The 20,618-nt window shown below is 42.1% G+C and overlaps 1 protein-coding gene across 2 annotated transcripts; it reads right to left on the bottom strand.

The window, feature by feature from the left end:
* Positions 1-328: 328 nt before the first annotated feature.
* On the bottom strand, positions 329-19,604 carry LOC129596351 (uncharacterized). 2 transcript variants are annotated; one of them, XM_055493591.1, is made up of 19 exons: positions 19,343-19,604; positions 19,003-19,133; positions 16,577-16,930; positions 12,529-12,579; positions 11,919-12,227; positions 8,605-10,207; positions 8,310-8,393; positions 7,465-7,791; positions 6,602-6,685; positions 6,373-6,526; positions 5,001-5,183; positions 3,680-3,780; positions 3,408-3,462; positions 2,739-2,886; positions 2,532-2,605; positions 2,367-2,444; positions 1,842-2,128; positions 1,112-1,158; positions 329-932 (listed from the first exon to the last, which is right to left on the bottom strand). In XM_055493591.1, the coding sequence occupies exons 3-19, from the start codon at positions 16,668-16,670 to the stop codon at positions 712-714; spliced, it is 3,900 nt and encodes a 1,299-aa protein (XP_055349566.1). In that variant the 5' UTR covers positions 16,671-16,930; positions 19,003-19,133; positions 19,343-19,604; the 3' UTR covers positions 329-711. The 2 variants fall into 2 exon arrangements, with proteins under 2 accessions (XP_055349566.1, XP_055349567.1); XM_055493592.1 differs by lacking the exon at positions 19,003-19,133.
* Between the last annotated feature and the right edge of the window lie 1,014 nt (positions 19,605-20,618).

The following is a 20,618-nucleotide window of genomic DNA, read 5'->3' as shown; positions in this document are numbered from 1 at the left end:
CAAGCTTTGTATCGAAAACTCACTTACTTATGGGGTGCCTGTAAAAAACAGGGTGTCTAAAAAGTAAATTAATTATTAACAAGGGTGCCTATAATCATCGGGGTGCGGAAAAGGGGTGGCTATAATGTCACACATTTCTTTTTCCTGTCGGACAACCAAATCTTCGATCAGACTGCGAGACGCACTCGTCCTCAAATCTATGTTCCAGAATTACCCGTGCAATAATGACCATCATGTGGATGTCGTTTTTCATAAATACAGTACCATGAAGTATAAAGTATGTAGTTATGTTTTTCAGATTACGAGCGACGATCGCATGTTTTGGGTTTTTCTTTATTGTTTATTAAAAACCAAGGTCAAACTTAAAACCTAAAAAAGCGGTACACGTCAGCCTGTCCATTTTTAACATAAACGAAGCAATAACCAAAAAGAAATATATTATATTCGCCTAACACATCTACCCGCGCCGCACTAACTAACAACATCATTGCATTTTCTGTGTGCACCCGGAAATAATGACACCCCCGTCGCGTTGACACCAGGATATAAAGGATCCGTTTTGTAGAACTTTTTTTCTCTTGACAAAAATAGCAACTTTCTCTTAGAAAAACAAATCTGACTCTTGATAAGACTGCTGCTGGAGCTTTCTTTTGTGTTGATTGATTTCGGAAACGTGCGTTGGAAATTTGACTTGACTAGCCGCTGGTGGATTTATTTCTGCGGCATGGATTTGAGGATGGCCTGGATCTCCTGGGCCACGGCCGTCAGGACGAACTCAAATTGCTCTTTGGTGCGGACCATATCCATGCGCTGATCGCGCAGATGTTCCAGGGTGGCCGCAATGTCCATCTCTTTGACGCCCTTGGCCATACGGTTGAGGACCAGATCGATTAAGCAGTAGGCGCCGGTACGGTCCACTCCGTCGCTGCAAACTGCAAAAAACACAGCACTTAATTTACATCCCCTGAAGATTTTGCAACTTTAATAGTTAACAATCGCTAAGTATTCAAGAGTAGATATGTAAAATAAGTATGTAATAATTACGCTAAAATATTTAAATATGTACGTAAATAAATACATGATTATGCAAATAACTGCACATGAGACGTACCAACAACGATCGGCGAAGGCCCGCCTTTGTAGCATTTGTTAACTTTTCTGCAAATAACAACATCCAAATTAAATCTAGTAACAAGATAAATGAACTGGACAGCTAGAAGTTACGCAAGTTGTAACGTCTGGATATATTTGGATTGTATAACACTGAAGTTGTGCACAAAGAGGAGACATTATTGCCCAATTGCTGGAAACAGGTACTACCCGGCTTGGGTGCCAGTTGACAGTACTGCCGGAGTATTGAATTAAATTCGACCCTCCGACAGTAACGTCATCCAGCACGAGCGACTGTACTTGTACAACTGGCCGATATCCTACTGACACGTTCGGTCAACGTGTAATATTAGTATGTGCTACTCGTACATATTGGAATAAGTGTCAAAGGTGATCGCGCAATTTTCGGCACTACGAGTAGGTTAAGCTATAAAACCTTCACTCACTAAATTAAAAAAAAACATTGAAAAACAACCAGAATCTCTATCCTGGCGTGGGATAAAAGGTAGCGCATGCAATCAAATTGGAGCGTAGCGTATTTATTTTGTGTCACTCGTACATCTGTGTGCGCTGGCCCTTCGGATGTTGCACCACTCACACAGTGTGAAATGTACACCATCGAAGGGTCAGTGCTCTACACAGAAGAACTGCCAAAGTGTCACCATATGAAAGGTCACAACGCCATTTTTACATGGCTCGGATACGCTTAAAGTAAGCTGCCGTCTACGTACCGTCGGAATTCCAGGAAGGACTTTTGCGATGTGGGCACGGCCAGGTTGGGCCAGTTTAGATAGTGGAACTGGGTGACGGTGCGGGTCTCGTGGGTGCGCAGATGTTTCAGGTAGAAACTGCGCACCAGATAGTCGTCGCACCAGATATGCTCGCTGACCAGATGGACTTCGTAATTGTGATACACTTCACTGCCCTCTTTGGGCCAGTAGACATGACACAGATCCTGATCGTTCTCCCGCAGTCGGGTCAGCATGACGATGACGGTACAGTTCTGCTCCCAAACCATCTAAAAACATTCACTGTTTTAGCAAACCAGCATTTTTGCAGGTAAGCATCGCTGGACGCTCCAGATTTCTAGTAAAATCTTTTTCTCATTTAACGTGAGAAGAAAACGTAAAATCTTGAAATCTTGAGGACGTTTTCTCTGTATGTGATCAAGAAAACTGATTATTACTTAAAAACATCATTGTACATATGAAAATTTGATTGAATGCCGGCAAAAGCAAATATTAGTTTTTTCTGACCTGCCAAAAATCAGCGACCGTATCGGGCAAGGGTCCCTGTGTGGCGATATACGCTGGGTTCTTGGGATCAGCATCGGTCTATAAAACAAACAACCCACTGACGCTACTAAACGCCGACGCACATCCGGTCTATCATTATCACCACCGGCAGCCGTGACGACTTACAATGAGACTGGCATTGATATAGTCGGATTTGGTTACATTGCCCTCCGGATTCAGCTTCACCCGGGTATGATCATCTGCAAACGAACAACAACGTCTAATCACCTTGTTGATCCAGATGCAACAACCCGCACCGGTGCATTATGACAAACAACCGGGTTATTCCGGCGTACGGCGGGGCTAATTAAGCGAGGGGGAGAGAGCACCTACAGGGCAGTACATCCGGATATCGATTTTTTATCAGGTTCTCCTTGCGACTGGCCGCATCCGTTTGGCGCGGATCGGCTTCGTACGTGCAAAGTGAGGCCCACTCTTCATTCAGGCGCTCCTTGTGCTTCAGGTGGTCTTCCATGTACGACTAATTAAAGAAAGAGCGGTATTAAATTTCATGTGATGCGCGCTGCGCTGCACGCAATCCGTATTGAAAAACAGGAACACAATGCCGGTAACATGCATTAAACAGAAAGATTAATGATGGATTAGTGATGCTAAGCTGGCTGCAGTGTTGGTGTAACGGTTTCGAAAAACGTGCATCTAATCAACCGAAAACTTTTTAAAAATATTTTCGCAAAAACTATCAAAGTTAAAAACATAATTTGGAAAGTCTGGTGAATTTTTAAAGTAGGCGTTGTAAGCTTGTTAATCAGGGAACATGCCAGGCATGACGCTTTTCGTAACCTTTAATAGGAGATTTTTACCAGAAATTTTACCCTATTAACTTGAGAAATTATAAAAATAGCTCTAGTGACCTTTATGGTTAATATTTATTTATACCGTTATGATTATAGAATTCAAAGATTTTTCATTTAGCAGGAAAACGACGATAAAGGTCAGCGTGGGACATAACTACCGTTTACACAACGATAATTAAGTACTTACGAGCACCATATGGCCGGTGGTTAAGTCCATATTGTTGGGCGCCGGTTCCTCGCTCCTAGAAAACAAGAGAGCAGTCAGAATACTGGCAGCACACCCGGGATTGACGCGTTCAACATTGGTTATCCGATCTGAACAGTAAATGGCATGTCGACATCTCGTCAACCAACCGGAAAGCCGGCTAATGATGCCCGATGGGCCGATATTGCAGCGTTGCAGACGGTTGATTAAGGCGACAGCATAGTTAATATGTACCGTACAGTGAGTACACGTACCAGGACGATGTGCTGCTGTGGGCGGTACGGTCGCGTTCGGGTGTCGATTTGACGGTGCCGGCTTCCAGGTTCTTGCTGGCCATTCGCTGGCGACATAATTCCTGTCAATTGACACCACAGGCGTTTTTCGACTAATATTGTCAGAGCGAGAGTGAGCGAGTCTTGAAAGAAGCGAAATGCCCTACATCCATCATTGCCACTCATTTCCCGTGACTGCTTCCTATGTAAATGAGCCCACGGGAAGTGGGTTATTATTGCTTGATGCACAGGAAATGTGGGCTGCTTAAAATGGGAGAAAGGCTGATGGATAGCTTAAAACGTGGATGCTTGCAAAAGCAACGATTATCATAACGGAAAAATAAGCTTCCACATGGCAAAAACAGACATGCTATGAAAACGTATAATAACTAGGCGTACAGCGTACAAACTCATAATAAAAGCAGCTGACCTTTGGTACCTGAGCTTGCGCTGCATTCCATTAATCGAGCGTAATAATTTTGGGTTTTGCTATTTTGTAATAGCAAGTCAACTGCGCAGATCGGAAATTACAGATATTTGTTGTTTCTTCCAAACATGCAGTCATATGCGATTAACTGTGATCGAAGCAGTAAATCCACCACGATATGAAACGGATATAACGGCTTAATACGGTTTGCTGCTGTTGCAGCATGATGTTTTTGAAGAGCCGGCTGCCGGATTATTATCGATCCAGCTTGAGCTTCCCGTGTCATGTCAAAAGCTGCTGCTGCATATATCAGTTTTCTCGCCACAGTTGATTGTCCCTCTGATTTTCAGGGAAAATGGCTTTTATGCAATCTGACATCAACAACATTATCCCTTATATGCGCTGTCACGAATTTCTCCGAAGCTGCCTGCATTCTGATCACTACAGGAAGACGCCCGAAAATATGCTGATTTTAAAATTAGAGTTGAATAACCCTTATAAAAATGAATAAAGGAAAAGCAGAATAAACTGAAAATCTAGGCATAACAGAAGGCAAATAAATCAAAGCGTCGCCAGTGGACAATATAATTTTTATTGCATTTTTTCTGCTGCAGCATGCACAACATAAACTTCAACTGAAAGACCAAGCCACACCCAAAAAATAAAAGCACACATATCTCGTCTGTCAAAAGAAAAATAAAACTGAGTATTTGTGTGTCAGAATCTAGAAAAAAATAGTCGCAACCAAAAACGCGCAACATTAAGTAATCAGGCAATGGTCTTAATAACCGGTGCCGTATTGGCTTCCGCCTGGGAGATGGCAATGGCGGCGGCCACCGCGGCGGCTTCGGCTTCCTTCTCCTTGTTCATCCTTACCTCGTACTCTTTACTGGACTCCACGTCGCCCTCCACACTCTGCAGTTTCTTCTTGAGGAGGAGATTGCGGCGGACAAAGTAAATTATGCCCAACGTGATCAATAGGGCGGCCACACAGGCCACGGCGATCAGGCCGATGAGGAGATTCTGGCGCTGTTTGTTGTCGGCTTTAATAACCTGAACCTATAGATGAACACATAATAATAAAAATATTATGTGATCATTCATATAATTAATAATTAAAAATAAGAATGAAGGCAAATTTTTAAGCAGTGGAGTCTGGTTGTAATCTTTGAGAATCGTGAAACAAATACTTGGACAGCATAATACAGCATCTGTAATTACCAGATTACGTTACTAGCTGGTGTCACAGCAAAAGATATTTCGCATAACAGTACGGCATGGGAAACAAATTAACTTTTTTCCTGCACTCATTTTGACTGTGATACCACGGTATAAAAGAGATCGTTTTTACCGTGGTAATACTGTGAGATTATTTACGGCTAAAACGCGTCTGCAGATTTTATGGCTAACTACCTCTGTACATCGATTTTGGCGCTGTGCATTAAAGTGTTGTGGTCGAACGTAGCAGAAGGGCTCATGTGCAATTCATACGTACCAGAAATGATGTGACTAGCGTCAATTTAAAACTGCAGACTGTTAAGAACTATTTTTTTCTTCCCTATTATTTTTCTCCTTCATATTAATTATTTTTCCTACACGTACGTACAGTATAGCCAGCACTGTGTACCTCCCCTCCCAGTTTGGAACAACATCGTAAACAATAGAAAATATCTTAAGCAACATAGCGCGTTGGTTTCAAATTTCAAACAATACTGCAAGGAAATTCGGATCAAGGAAATTGGAAGCGATTACTGGAAACAGCAGTAATCGCTTCCAGTTTTTATACGTACATGTGATCGAAGACACTTGCAAAAAATAATATTCCACTGTCGCAATTGTAAGCACGTATACTGTATATGGCGAAATGATATTAAGAAACCTCAGAGTTTTGCTTAAAATTAATATTAAGGAAGTAAAGCATATGTTTCATCTAGGAGTTACGTTCAAATGCTGGCGAGCAAATGCTTTATCGATCGGAAATGCAAAATTATTCTAAGTAATTCTGACTGCTACCACCTGACGTGACCGCACAATTACACGAACCCTTCAACCATTGCAAAATCAATCTTCCCGCACTGCAGCACCCTTCTACACACCGTCACGTTTCCGCAATTATCCAACTCATTAACGACTTCCCGTCATGCCCGGTATATTTAAAGGTCACGTTTTCGACCAGTTATATCCGACTCGCTAATTCCCCTTTCCACAGTACATAATTATAACTCAAAGGTCACCGCTAAATCCTTACCTTGTCGCCGATACCGGCGCGGATGATTTCCACGGCAAACTGCTGACGCAGCGCCGACTGGATGCTGGCATCGGATAAGTGCTCCACCACGGAGCTGGCATTAATCCGGCTGAAGTAGGGACTGACGCGGAACACCAGCTGATTGCCTTCAATGCTGTATAATATTATACAATAACAGATTAATGGAAATTGCGCTGATGAAAAAATGTTACAAACTGAGAGCACGTACTGCAGATAGGAGAAGACAGTCTGCGGCACTTGCAGTTGCACGGCCAACCAATTGAGAAGACGCCGGGCTAAGTCGTATGTCAGCCTACAGGGGAAGAGAGGCACAGAGTGTCATATAAGAAGGCCAGTGCAGCGTTCTGCGGATTAATTACGCTGAAAGGTCACTCTCGCGGCTACTGGATTACTACCGGGTAAGCGCGGGCCGGGCCGGCAAATTGAATTGCACTATGTGCGTCAAACTTATAGAGACAAGTCGTCCCGCGAAGCCGCACTGCTGACACACGGGGAAATGGGTTCGGTGAAAACGCGGGATGACGTTATAATTAGGTTTAGAGACTATAAAGACTTTTAAGGCAATTGTATGTCAGCGGCTTATTTAGTTAATTTTGACAGAGAACGTTTCGTAGAAGTTTCAAAGTGGGACTAAAATCTTGTGCTTTAATTCGACACAAAATCTTTCGTATCCACGCCAAAATACATTGCAAAATTATATGTGACACTAGTAAATTTTGTATTGTGTTAAAGGTAAATTTTTAAGCGACTTGCCAAAATAATTTTCACTCCGCACGAGTACAGAAAACTACCAAATTTGTTGTTTCAGTCTCAATCGATTATGAAAGATCAAAAAATTATTTTGATTTTAAATATATTTCAATCTATTTTATTTTGTAAAGGTCAAGAAATCTATTCTACTTTTATTCAACATTTTGCTTTTTTTAAAAGCAAAATGTCGAATAAAAATAAAATAAGTAGTAATTATAATTTCAACTTTAATGTGCGAAAAATTTTTATCTCCGCAGTTATTGATCAAATAAGTTGTTTATTTTGAAATCGTGTTGTTGTGCAGTTAATACGACTACGTACGGTGGATCGGTGACGATGAAAGCGAACGTCGGATCCAGGACATCGTATTTCTTAATGGTATCCGCCGTCGGTTGGGCGGTCGACTCGGCGGCCGGCACCTCGTGAGTCTCCACGATGGCGGTCGGCTCGAAGCGCAGTTCGGGCACATCCTCACCGGGCGCCTGGATTAGGGAATAGTGTCCCACACCGGCCCGTTTAATCTGCAGCCCATTAGCGCCGCGGATGGCACTGCGCAGCTCATCATCCCCGAACGTCTGCGCAATGTAGGTAGCGTTGAGGTTCTTCAGGGCGGGATTAATACGGAAGGTCACTAGGTCATCGTTCACACTGGAACAACAGACAATCAATCACTGAGCGTGTGTTGGCGCCCACACGCGGAGAGAACGGGTTAATCAGTGTTAAGTGGCGGGATCACGGGAGTGATTGCTATGAGATGGTGTGCACTATCTAATTGCGTATTCACCGGGTAATCGTGATGTGCCGTGCTCTTGTAGGCGCCTACGGGTTTTTATGGTACTCGATGACCTTAATCGGCATCATGCCATTTGTAGCGCTGTATAGTACGAGCGCATTAAAATCGGAAAAGTAAAATGGAGAAAAAGAGTCAGGAAAATCTAAATTTTTCCAATTTTTATGATTTTTGTACGTCTCACGGTTAGTGAAATCCTAACGGTATCGATGTCTCATACTCTTTTAGGGCCAATATTAATTCAGTAGTAAGGAGGCAATGTATTAAATACCTACAATTTAACGCTGTAATATGGTGATCTGCAAGGCCTACACTACAGTGTTCGTAGTCTCTGTGCCTAAGGTCAGGATAAATTAAAATGGTGTGGTAGATTTACCTGAGGTCGTAGAATGTCTGGACTGGAAGACTCATAACGGCGCGTAACCAGTTGAGAAGATACCGGGCCTCATCGTAGCTCAGTCTGTAATAATTCAAGTTCGATAAACCATGCAAATGTCACCGACTCACCATTAAAAGATGACGCGGAATTCGATACATGTTTCTACTAAAAATGCATTTAGGTAATTCAGCTACAACACGAGACTACCGTAAATGTCTGTAATGCAAAATTTTATTTATATATTGCTAACACACAGTTATCACGTGATTTTTCGTTTAACCCAATGACATACTGAGGTTCGGTGGTCAAGAAGACGTATTCCTCTTCATCATCCGCCTCCGGCTTGACCTGCGTATCCGTCGACGCGGTGACGGCATCATCGGGCAGTGACCCTTTGACGACCTTTACGGTGACATCCTCCACCACTTCACTCTGCTGGTTCTCGTTGCTGGGGAGGAGGGTCTTATACTCCTGATCTTTCTTACTCTGCGCCGCTGGTCCCTCCGCGCCACTACCGACATCGCCGACACTCTCGGCAAACAACTGCTTAATGGCTTCCTCACTGCTATTGCTATCGACCATCACCGGCTCGATCACGGCGAACCCGGCCGGCAGCGCCATCTGCAGCTGTTGCTGCTGGTCGAACGCCATTGGCGGGAAGCCGGCGCCGGCCATGTTGGGAGGGAAGCCACCCATGTTGGGAGGCGGGGCCGGGAAGCCGCCGAACATGTCCATGGGGGGCATCTGCGGCAGCTGCGGTGGCATCATCATGGGGTCGAACATGCGCTGGTCCATCATCGGCGGACCGAACCGCTGGTCCATCATCGGCGGCCCGAACATGGGCGGGGCCCGTTGGTACAGGAGCTCCATCGGGGGCATGGACATGTAGTCGCCGCGTTTGGTGGGCACCGGCGCGAACGGGAACTGGTTGGGTAACATCTGGGGCATGGCGAGACGCGGGTCCATCTGGGGTTGGAACATGGACATGTCCATCAGCATGCGCGGATCCATCTGCGGCTGCTGCATGGGCATCATCGGGGGGAACTGCGACTGCTGCTGTTGGGCGGCCACCATCTGCTGGGCTAGTAGCATCTCGTCCAGGCTGTTGAACATGCCGGGAGGAGGGAGTGCGTTGAAGTCCGGCACGAATTGGAGGTTGGGTGGGAGGTTGGGCATACCACCAAAGTTATTCGGCACACCTCCGAAGTTATTCGGCATACCGCCGAAACTGTTCGGAACACCGTCAAATCCGGTTGGGATTCCTCCGAAGCCGTTCTGCTGGAGCATTCCCAGATCGAAGGGGATGCGCAGCGGCATCTGTTGCTGGTCGGAGGCGATGATCTCGAAGGGTGAGCTCTCCGGGACGAACTCCATGGGCGGGTTCATGGGCACAGCGGTCAGCTCCGATGTCTGGGGAACCACCCCGAGCTCTGAGGATGCCGGCACCGCCACCTGGGCGTCGGAAGTGGTCGGGGCGGCCTGGGCGCTCGTCAACATAGCGAAGAGGTTGTCAAATGCCTGGGCGTCCGTCTGGATAGACTGATCCATGGCAGTCTGGTTGACCGTTGGCGTCGAGTCGGCGGTGGCGGGCGTGGTCGGGGTCACTTCCGGAGCGGGGGTGGTGACGTCCTCCGCGGATCCGGATTTCTTCTCTACGGTCAAGGGCGCGGCCGCCTGCTGTTCGGCCATGGCTTGTTGGTACTGGCGGAGGTATTGCTCAAGGGCGGCGTACGAAGCGGCGTCGTCGGCGCTGACGGAGGCGGCCGCCGCCGGGGGGCTGTCCGTCACCAGGGAGGAGGGGGCGGCCTCCATTAAAGGTAGGTCAAAGTCGGCTTTGCCGTCCATTTTCGACATGAATTCGCCGTGGGTCAACGGCTCCACGGGTACTTGTACATCTGCAAAACATAAATGTGGGAAATTACGTACCTAATTTTTAAAATCAACCTGATTACATGCTCCGCAGAAATACTCAATGGATTTCCGAAAGCATACCTCGTTTCGTTTGAAGATTGGGTTGTACAAATTGACCTCAACAAAAATAGTTCAATAATAATAAAAACCACTGATAACATAATAATCAAAATACTACATACACGTTCCATTTCAATAAAAAATTACCTTCACTTCGCCTTTAAAATACCAAATTTTGTTTCGCGAATAGCAGACTAATGTAATGATATTATATCCGAACGGTTTTAGTTGCCGTTGCGCTACGCTCAATCCGTGTTCCAATTGCAGATTTAACAGCATCAAAATTTTTGAACCTTTTCAGTAAAGGTTAATATTATCTTAACTGAAATAATGTCATTAATATTTCTAAATCTTTCCTGTTACGGAAATATATATGTACATAATTGTTCATGTATATTGTATATAGGTAATTCTATAATCATTTGTTCGTTAATATGAAAAAATATAATTATGTAATTCTTCATTAATGTCACTGTTTATGCGTGTACGGCACTTTATATGTATTAAAAAGATGTTCGCTATTCATGAAACTGATCTTTGCTGGATAAAATGAATTCGGCACAGTTTCTCAGCCGCATCTACGGACATATAGCCAATGCATACGTCACACCTCTTTAGAACTGCTACCCTAGTCTTCAGGTCCAAGAAAAAAAGGCCTAAGCAAACAAAATGCCGATGAACGGGATCAGCTTGGGTATTTCTCAGCATTGACACAATGCGCAGAGAGAGAAAAACTGCCGACTTGATCCGTGAAAACGTCTTTCTTTCGGTACGGACTAGCCATCAAAAGATTGACGCTTCACCGGCACTGAATGCATAACCGGCAAATTGTCCTGTTTGCATAATGCAGTTTTAGATCAAGGAATATAATTCGTCTTGCTGACGCAGTGCGTTGTCGAAAGGGGAAAAACACAATATTAACCGATAAATAAGCGGGTTGTGTTGCAGTGAACCAAAAAACACGGATATATAATTATGTGTTACCACTGTTCAGTATAATAACCAACTTATCACGACACGCTTCAGTGCGTGTTCGGATTAATTCTTACGAATATATCGTAGTGCAATGCATCAGTACCAATTGCGCAGGTGTAGTTTATACAAAGATATCGCATAAACATAAATAATTACTAATGCTAAAAGATCCTTTACATTTTTTCATATCAGTAAAATTATTCTCTTTAACTTCTTAATTTTCATTGACGTTACAGATTGCTGACCTTTCACATTTTTCTTAATATTTCAGTACTTATATTGTTTTCAGTTTTATTCGCTTTTATGGATTTGACTGATATTTTTAACGAAATATAAAATGCCTTTAAAATTAGGTGCAGTAATTCGAGCTATTTCCTTATGTCGCATTACTGCGTGACCTTTCGAATTATTTTACGCTCGAAGGATTTTATAATTAGAAGTAGAAAAGGCTGGAATTTTCTATCATTCTTCATGCTGTCTACGGACTGATTGTAAGGAACTTGTCAGCGACAACTTGTAGCGTTCGACACAGAAACCCGATCGATAGCGATCTGGCATCTTGACGGCTCTATCGCATCGCGTACATATATATCCGCGTTCCTCAATGAAACGCACTAGCGGAAGGGATAAATGATAAAGTGCTGCATTTATTCCACGTACCAGTTGCTATTTGCGGCACGGCTGCCGGTGGATTAATGGGCGCAGCCTGCACCGGGCTAGTGCGGGACTGATCGATGACACTGAGGATCTGCTTGAGATACTCGCAGACCTGCGGATCGTAGCGCTGGCCACTAACCACCGCCTGCAGGTAGTTGCCCACGACACACTGCGTATAGGAATCCGGCCATTTGTAGCCGGTCTCAATTAAGTACTGGAGGATGCGGGCGGCCTCCTGCAGCGCTTCCGGTGGCAGATCGGCGTAGCTGACCGCGTCGCTTAACTGCGACACACAGGTGCCGAATAACGAATCTGAGAAAAAAATTGGAAATTATTTGTTAACAGTTAATATATAGTGCCTAAATTTAGTGCTTTTCGATATTCTGTACTTATCAGTTAATAAGCCATTGCTCTACGATCATCGGCAATTTCACAAATATCGTTAAGCAGAGGTTACGACAAAAGCTTCAGTTAAAGTGTAAGTAAAGTGATAAATGATATCGAACACATTTCCATTGGGCTTTTAATTAACAAACTTATTTTTTTCATAACTTTTTCAAAAATTTTCATATGTGTTACAGCGGTTAATACTCCGTTTTAGTGTTTTGCTCACCGTTGTAGCATAATTCGTTGGATTCGCACAGCTGTAGATCGTAGAAGCAGCCTGTATAGAAAAAAAACACCATCATCATTACACTGGTTGCAGAAATCTGACAAAATTGGGTAAAACTAGATTCGATCCACAACAGACAACATGCACATTGGCTAATAGGTGCTAACAGTGGGCAAATGCATCATTACGTATTCTAACGATAATGTACGTTTGTGCCGGCTGGAAAATCAAAAACGACGAGCAATCGATCCGGAGCCGGGACGCCGGCTTCGTATTATCCATGATGTGCTCGACAGTTAATGGGTCAACTGCTTTGTGGCGCGGCCTCATACGGAGAATGGGAAGCGTTTGTTGTTAATGAGAAGAGTCGGGAGAAAAAATTGTCGGCACTCCCGAGTGAGCGCTTGCGCTTGCCGCTTCCCTGCTGCGTCCAAAAATACGAGAACTTTCCGGTTGACCGTAAAATGAGCGCACCATACCGAAGCGGTAGCGTTTTTATTGTGTTTATATCAGAAATGGCTTTTTTCCATTTTTCGACACGATACCCAGGATTATCTGCCTAACTGTAACACAGATTATGTGCAAAAACTTCTCGCTTTACAATTTTATTGCCATCTAGGTATTAGACTATTAGTTTTAGTTATAATTCCCAAGTTCTGTTGATAAACAGAAATATGTTTTCTTTGCTTTTTTCAGCATTAGCTGTTTACTCTGCAACTCTCAAAATTCTTTCTGAAATAATATTATGCCTGTTTTATGGATGACGGGAAATATTTCATGAAAACAAAAAGAAGAAAGAAATTTTAGTTGACTGCGTAGAAGGTTTTAACAGAAAAATATAAATAACAAATCGAGAATTTCGTGAAATTTGAATGCTGCCATTTAAATGCTGGCAAAAATTACCCCATACATATTGTGTATTTTATAAATGGCTCCTTTTGGACCGTTGTCGCTAAGCGCCTTTGCTCTACGATTTTCAACGGCTATAACGTGCACGAGACCGATAAAATGGGATATTAATTAACGATGACGTTAGCGGATAATCTCATTTCAAATAATCAAAACCAATTTCCACAATGATTAATTTATAAGATAAACCACAAAGAAAATCGGAAAAATAATTCCATACGTATGCAGTGCATGTATATATATGATATCCCATATCCGGAAAATTTATTTCGAAGGAAAATATAAAGTGGGAAAAGTTAAAAGTGCCAGCGCGCAGGAATTGTTACTGTTTGTCAGTCATGGCGGGGATTGACGTATTGGATGCACTTGAAAGACGTCAAGGACAATTAATCGATATTTTCTTCCTTTTCGGCTGTTGCGCCCAGTGCGCACATTTATATATATGCGCAACATATAAGTAGATCCGCGCTTGTGTACCGGTGCAGCCGGTTGCCGGGTCCGCACCCCGCATTGGAAGCCCACAAATGTTTATTACGCTGGATGTTTTCCCACTGGCATTTGTCCCGGGCAAACACACAGAGATCACAGGGACACCCAGTGCTATTTGAATTTATATTTTCTCCGTTTTATGTACATGCCGATCGCGCCCAAGACAGGACCATTTACGTCATTTTCCACTATCGCCGCCGAACGCGATCAGCGTTGGCGTGGCACATAAAAGTCTCACGATAAAAGCGCCGAAACTGACGTAAATAAATAATGCGGGGGAATAATAGTGAAGAATGTTCAAGTTCGTGACAGAAAACTGTAAAGACTGAGAAGTAAAGTATGGTTATTTATTTTTTAAGCCTCTTAGCTGCTTGACCGTATTATGTAATAACAGATCTTTAACCATTTCGGCGTAATCATTTATTAATTCTCGGCGGTCATTATTTTACAAGTAAAAAAAAATTGTGAAAAAGATATTAATATTTTTCAATCTGCCAAGATATTTTAAATTTTTTAATTTTCATGTTCAGTGCGTTTGCCTTTTTTGTTATCAATAACTGATCATGAAAAGTAAAAAGTTTATTCTGTCAACTTGTATATTAGACTAATTAATTCAGTAAATATTTACCAAAAAAACTTCCATAAGATTTGAATACGGCCTAAAAGTGTTAGATAACCGGCACTTTTTTTTCCTAGTCTCGGGAAACAACAACAATCCATCAAGTATGCAGTGGAGTTTATTTACCCAGGCTCACAGCTCAGTCCATAATAAACTGCGGGTGACTACGTGGGTTATTTGGCACTGTTGTTGTTGGATGTTCGCCCCCTCTCGCAGTATCCCGCGAAGCGCAGCGCCGTACACTTCCGGGCCCATCCATCAAATATTTATTGTGCGCCCAAACGGACGTCATCTGTCTTGTGTACTGCAACGCTTCGCCCCCCGACTACGCCGTGTGGCCCAAACAAACCAGCCGATCCCTGCGCCGGAAGCTGCCAGCATAAGGCAACCTATTTCCCAGATTAACGCCGAACACGTACACCAAATAATGGTGTTGTCCTTGCGCATGCTTCGCTAAGCATCGTATTTCTTTCCCGTTTAATGAGGGAGCGGGAAAAAAACCAAGAAACCGGAAAGATGCTGGTGAACGCCTTTTCTAGTACAAACAAATATAAAGAATGGGATTGTACATATAACGCTGCTTAATTACTGAGGCTCATAAAAATATATACAGCTTTTAAATAAATTTAATAATTAAATTTTCGCTGGACATTAAGTTATAAACATATATATGCGCATATAATTAACATATATTATGTAAACATAACATACATTATGTCTAATATACATATGCAAACATATTTTAAATACATATAATTATAAGCTAAAACAATTTTTTATGATTACAGAAATCATTTATATCTTTAGCAAAAAAATCTAAATTCTTTAAAGCGGTAGATAAGCACCATATTTTTAACCGGAAATGTGAGAAATTGATTACAAGAACACAGGTTTTCATTGAAGCATTAAAAGAAGTGCATTCACATTATTGCTACTTACGTAAACGTCGTTCAGCTGGTTATTATTGTTTATGAGTTTTTGTTTTGCCGCGGAAAAACATTCTCATCGATTATGATAAGAACGTTAGTCTAGTTTGATTGTTGAGGTTAATAAACAGCCGGAAATGAAAGTGAAGTTCGCTCTCATGTGGTGTGTATAGCGTACAGAGAGCGGCGGAATGTTATGCTTTCCATGGTTTGATGGCTGAAATTTTTTACCGGTCAACGGGCAGTCGGATCATTTTCATTTCGGTATGGTTATGTAGGCCGATTAATGGTCTCTTATGACACCGCGACAGTTATACGTTAGTAGCGTTTCATTTTCGTCCCCCTCCAACAACAACCACTTCCTGCGGGCGGCCACTTTACGCAATCGCTGACATTTAGACTTTAGAGTAATACGCACATACACGGCGACATATGGACAGCCATATGGAACCGCTACATTTCTGCCACAAATGTTAATTGTTCAAACATTAAAATATGCAGTATAATATAATAAAAATAATTTTCGAAATTTACCACAAATTATTTGCAGTGTACACTGCAGAGTGCAGAATACATGACGCTATGTAGGAAGCCTAACAATCCGAAGAAGATGTAGCCACTGCACTACAACGCTCTGTAATTCGAAGGAAATCAGCCGGCACTGGTTTTGCGTTCATCACCAAGTAATTAGAGGACAACGTCGAAAGAACAGCAAGAAATACGGACGTCGTTGACGGGAGAAAAGTGCGACTGAAGCCGCCACACGCCAATTAATCCGAAGGGGAATCAGCCCGCGTCAGCGAGAGTCCTTGTATAGCAGCACGACATGCCAAGCTCACCATATGGTGACACAATTACACCGCACTAACTAACTACGCAAAATTCACCTTTCCCGTTTTTTTATGTACAAAACTTTTAACGTCACAAGTCACAAGGTGTTGTACATAGATATATAAAGAATACCTATATCAGAGATATTTTTTTAATACTTATTTTTTTTTTAAAAACGGAAATTTTATCGCTACAGAAAGAGAATATTAGCAAAATTCTGGAAATAGTAATTTCAGAAAAATTCTAAATTTGAAAAAATAAAGTGGCGACGTACCGACTCGTCCGGGTGTGGCGGTGACCTTTGGGCTGACCAGTAGCGTCACGCCGAGGAGGGCCGTAATCCACTGCTGACGTTGATGGCGCACCATGGTGGTCGGGCGCGGTGCTGGACTGAACACGGACAATCAACACACACACAAAGCGTAGTACAGTGGCTCTGGTTTCAGTTCATCATTCACAGGAGAGACCCAGGCTCAACAGGCCGAGCCAGAGATTACATGACAAACATAACACAGTATATCCCAACCACACAACGGGGCTTAAGAGTGTACAGACGCTGATGGGATAAAACAGGAATTCAGCTGCCGTCGTCGCAGCGATGGAATGGATGAGGAATGGGATCCGGGATCTGCAACGGCAATATGCGGTGCAACAGACAGATGGTTCCCTAGCGAGATACGGAAAAAGAGAGACAGACAGAGAGTAAAGAGAGGTAGAGAGAGAAAGCTGGGTGCAGCTGCCTGTTGAGAAAAAGGAGAAAACAAGAAGTGGGCGGAGTGCGTGTGCACCGATTGGCTGTCGGTTACTGGGCGGGAGAAAATGTTTAAAATAACAGACTGTACGATAATCAGTGACGGCATAGTGTTACGTGCATACGGTAGATGCTGTCGGGAATTTAGGTAAACCCGACGATCATTAGCGGAACGCAGCCGTGTTCGTTGGAGCGACTAATCACGGGATGAAAATTATGTGGTTTTTCTTGCTGTAGTTCGGCTGCCAGCTGACTAATTACAGATATTATTAGGCTCATAGGCTGACACGTGTTAAATTTTGTTTTTAACACTTTTAAAAAAATATGAATAAGGAACACCTACAAATAATATTTATATAAACGTAAACTTTTTTTTATTTTTCGTTCAAACAATTGCAGATTTCATTTCAACGGTCCGGCAAATTTTTTTGGTATTTTGTTGATTTTTCTGTCTGTGTATATACTTTTTCGGCGAATTTAATCATGAGTCGTAATGATTTTTTAGCCCTCGTCTGGCGATAACACGTACAAGCCGTCTTACGCATTGTAAATTAGAGGTTGGATTAATTTCGGTCACGCTATAATGCGCAGTTACCGGCATCGGTTCGTGTGGGACTACGCGGGGGTTTGGGTGCGTTCATCCCGTTCTAATCAATGCCAACGAACACACCCTGCTCTGGGCAGTATCAATATACGGCTTGTTTAGACGAGCAATTGAAGTTAATTACTCTAGCGTATTTTATTTTCGAAATTAATCGTATATATACACGGTGCAGGCAAACAGCTGCGGAAAATATTAAAAAAATTGACGCACACGTTTTCAAGAGACAGACAGAAAAAAAATCATACATTCCAAAAAATTATCAGATTTTCATTCCTCGAGAGTAATTCTAGCTCTAACCAATAATAAATATGTTAATAAAAAATTTATTAATACTTTTTCAGACTTAAAGCGAAAAAGTTCAGTAAATTACTAATAATTTTTCCAACTAACAAAAAAGTTTTTCGTAATTTTCGCACTGGTATATAGACGAAACCCGTACAACTGCAATTACACAATCTGTTACACCGCATAAAAAACCCCATCAAACAGAAATTTCCAGCCCACGATGCGAGATTAGAGATCAAAAGCAGATTAAGCACGCAACAGAGGATAACACAGTTATCTTGTTGCTCTGATTGACGTCAGCCGGATAATTGTATCCTGCAGATGGGATGGGGGAACGCGGTGACCCGCATATATTAATACATATTCATACATCTGTCGCGGGACCGCTACTGTAAGTATTACGCAAGTAAATGGATGCCGGTAACTACAGATTTTTGTGGAATTAATATCCGCTCAGGTGCGCCGGGAGAGCGAGGCAACAGGCAGTTATATGGGCCCAACATATTGTCATATCAGATAGCCGGGATTAGCGGTTCGGCAAGACGCAACAGATACGGTATTAATTAATATTTTACCGGATGTTTATGACGTAAACACTGTCTCACGTTCAGTCGTTTACGGCAATGTCTCTAATGAGATTAGTAAAAAAAGATTTCCAAGGAAGTAAAGAGTGATAATATTATCTTAAGGCAGTTATATGGCTATTTTTTAAATTAGGCAAAACAATTGCTTTTATTTATTCTTACCTATAAAAACAATTTGAATTTATAATTAAGAACTTCGGTTTACAAAAACAAGTTATTTGAAGAACATAATAATAAAAATAATATTTAAATAAGCAAAACAAAATAGGAAATTAATCTTCTATATCGTCTAAATTCGGTTTATATAATGTAAACAGATATAATAATGATACTGAAAGTAACTTTAATAGCAAAATATAAAATTATTCTTTTAAAATAATATTTTTTATTTTTTTAAACCTGTTTTCCGCCACAGTACAGCATGTAAAAGCGAAGAAAGCAAATATTTCTAAATCTTACATGCAACTGGAACTTACCGCGTGCGGCGAGCGAAGTAAAAAATCAGTTAAGTAAAAACCGGGTGTCGTCAATAAAAGCGCAGTCCGCAAGTGTGAATGAGAAAAATTTGCTTATTTTCTTTTTCCAGCCAAGAATATTGCTCAATCACCTTGGAAAATAAAAGGTATGATCAGAATGGCCGAATATGCCGCGTAACACCCCGTCATAATTACAGGCCCATCGGACGAGCGTGGAACATAATGTGTTCTGGGTCGGTATTATGCTGTATACAGTCAGCTGCTGCTACCGGTGCCGCATGCTTGCGTAATGCATAAAAATTATTAATTCTCAATTATTGCGAAATTGAGGCCAACGTACCTGTGATGCGGTTCGGCAAGCTGCGAAAATATATCGAAGCGTCGAAACTTTTGTTACACTGTAGAGAAGAGAAAAATTCCACCGCAGAATTGTTTCTCGTGCGCTTTCACTCCGCAAGAGAAATTATGCTCAATGCGCTGAAGCATGAAAATATGCCCAAGAAAATGTGTGTTATTATTTGCATTTTTGCCGGTTAGGTGTCGGTAATATAAAAGTATCGAGAATGCCGGTGTGTGTCGGCCACGGTAGCGATGTTTATGCCGCGGCAACTCGATTGTGCCGGTAGTGTGCCTGTCCGACCGGAAATCAGCGCGCATCTGCTGACCAGACAGAATAATGGATATTATTTTACCACTCTTCAAGATTTTTTTATTTGCTTTGTCATGCTAATCTCCCTCGTTTTCAGGTTCCTGTGCTTTGATGTTTTACCGTGTTTATTTATACGTTTTTCCGACTAAACAATCTGCCAAATAAGCAAGCAGTTCTGCATGTACTCGTACAAAATGCGTCAGGAATTCGTAATAATTGTTATGGTACAGTCTGAATTTAAGTTTCGACGGAAATTAACGTTTCATTTCCACAGATTGCCGCAAATTTACATGCAGTGGTTCGTAGATTTCTAAATTTTTAGTATAACCGAAATAGCTTTGGTCAATGTTTCCTGGAAAAAAATTCTAATTTTTCGGGTGCATTTGAATTTTTTGGTAGGTTTCTTATACCTTGTCTTGTCTTACTGTATTAATATCATTGTAAGGAATGTTTTTGATTGCGCTTCTCCGAATTAATCGTAGTTGCTTCTGTGGTTCATAGTATAATTAAGTAATTAATAAACAATAAATAACATTAAATAATTATTAAATTATTTTGAATTATTTAAATAATTATTAAACAATAAATACCAATAATTTACTTACTAAAGTAATTTTTAGATTATTCTTATAAAATTATTTTTCGCGAATAAAACCTATTGGATATTTTGTCATACGACGTTTATTACAAGCTGCCGAGATTTTATGACAAAAAGGCGGGCCTTTTGTTATATTCCGGCATATGTTCCAGTCTTTTGTCTGCAACTAGGTTCCGGCAAGTAACCGATACGCCGGTACATCCGGTGCACGTGTGCCTCGTACTCGTACGTACGAGTGTCGAACTGACCAGGCACGACACATTACAGGCGACAACTTGCCGACATTTTGCCGGTTGCATGCAACACGTTTGTTTATTTAGTCCCATAACAAGCCGGGCCCTCACTTAATATGATTTCCTATTCCGAGAA

This window comes from Paramacrobiotus metropolitanus, unplaced genomic scaffold (genome assembly GCF_019649055.1).
Source record: "Paramacrobiotus metropolitanus isolate TYO unplaced genomic scaffold, Prichtersi_v1.0 Parri_scaffold0000089, whole genome shotgun sequence".
Lineage (NCBI taxonomy): Eukaryota > Metazoa > Tardigrada > Eutardigrada > Parachela > Macrobiotidae > Paramacrobiotus > Paramacrobiotus metropolitanus.
Note: the sequence above shows the minus strand (reverse complement) of the source record. Positions and strands in the feature narration are given on the sequence as shown.

What these genes read in the sequence shown, in the direction of transcription:
- LOC129596351 (XM_055493591.1), bottom strand. Translation starts at nt 16,670, where the DNA reads ATGGTGCGCCATCAACGTCAGCAGTGGATTACGGCCCTCCTCGGCGTG. An exon ending in ATATCCGGATGTACTGCCCT is followed by an intron (nt 2,606 to 2,738) that starts GTAGGTGCTCTC and finishes GTTCGTTTGCAG; the next exon opens with ATGATCATACCCGGGTGAAG. An exon ending in TCCTTCCTGGAATTCCGACG is followed by an intron (nt 1,159 to 1,841) that starts GTACGTAGACGG and finishes TGTTATTTGCAG; the next exon opens with AAAAGTTAACAAATGCTACA.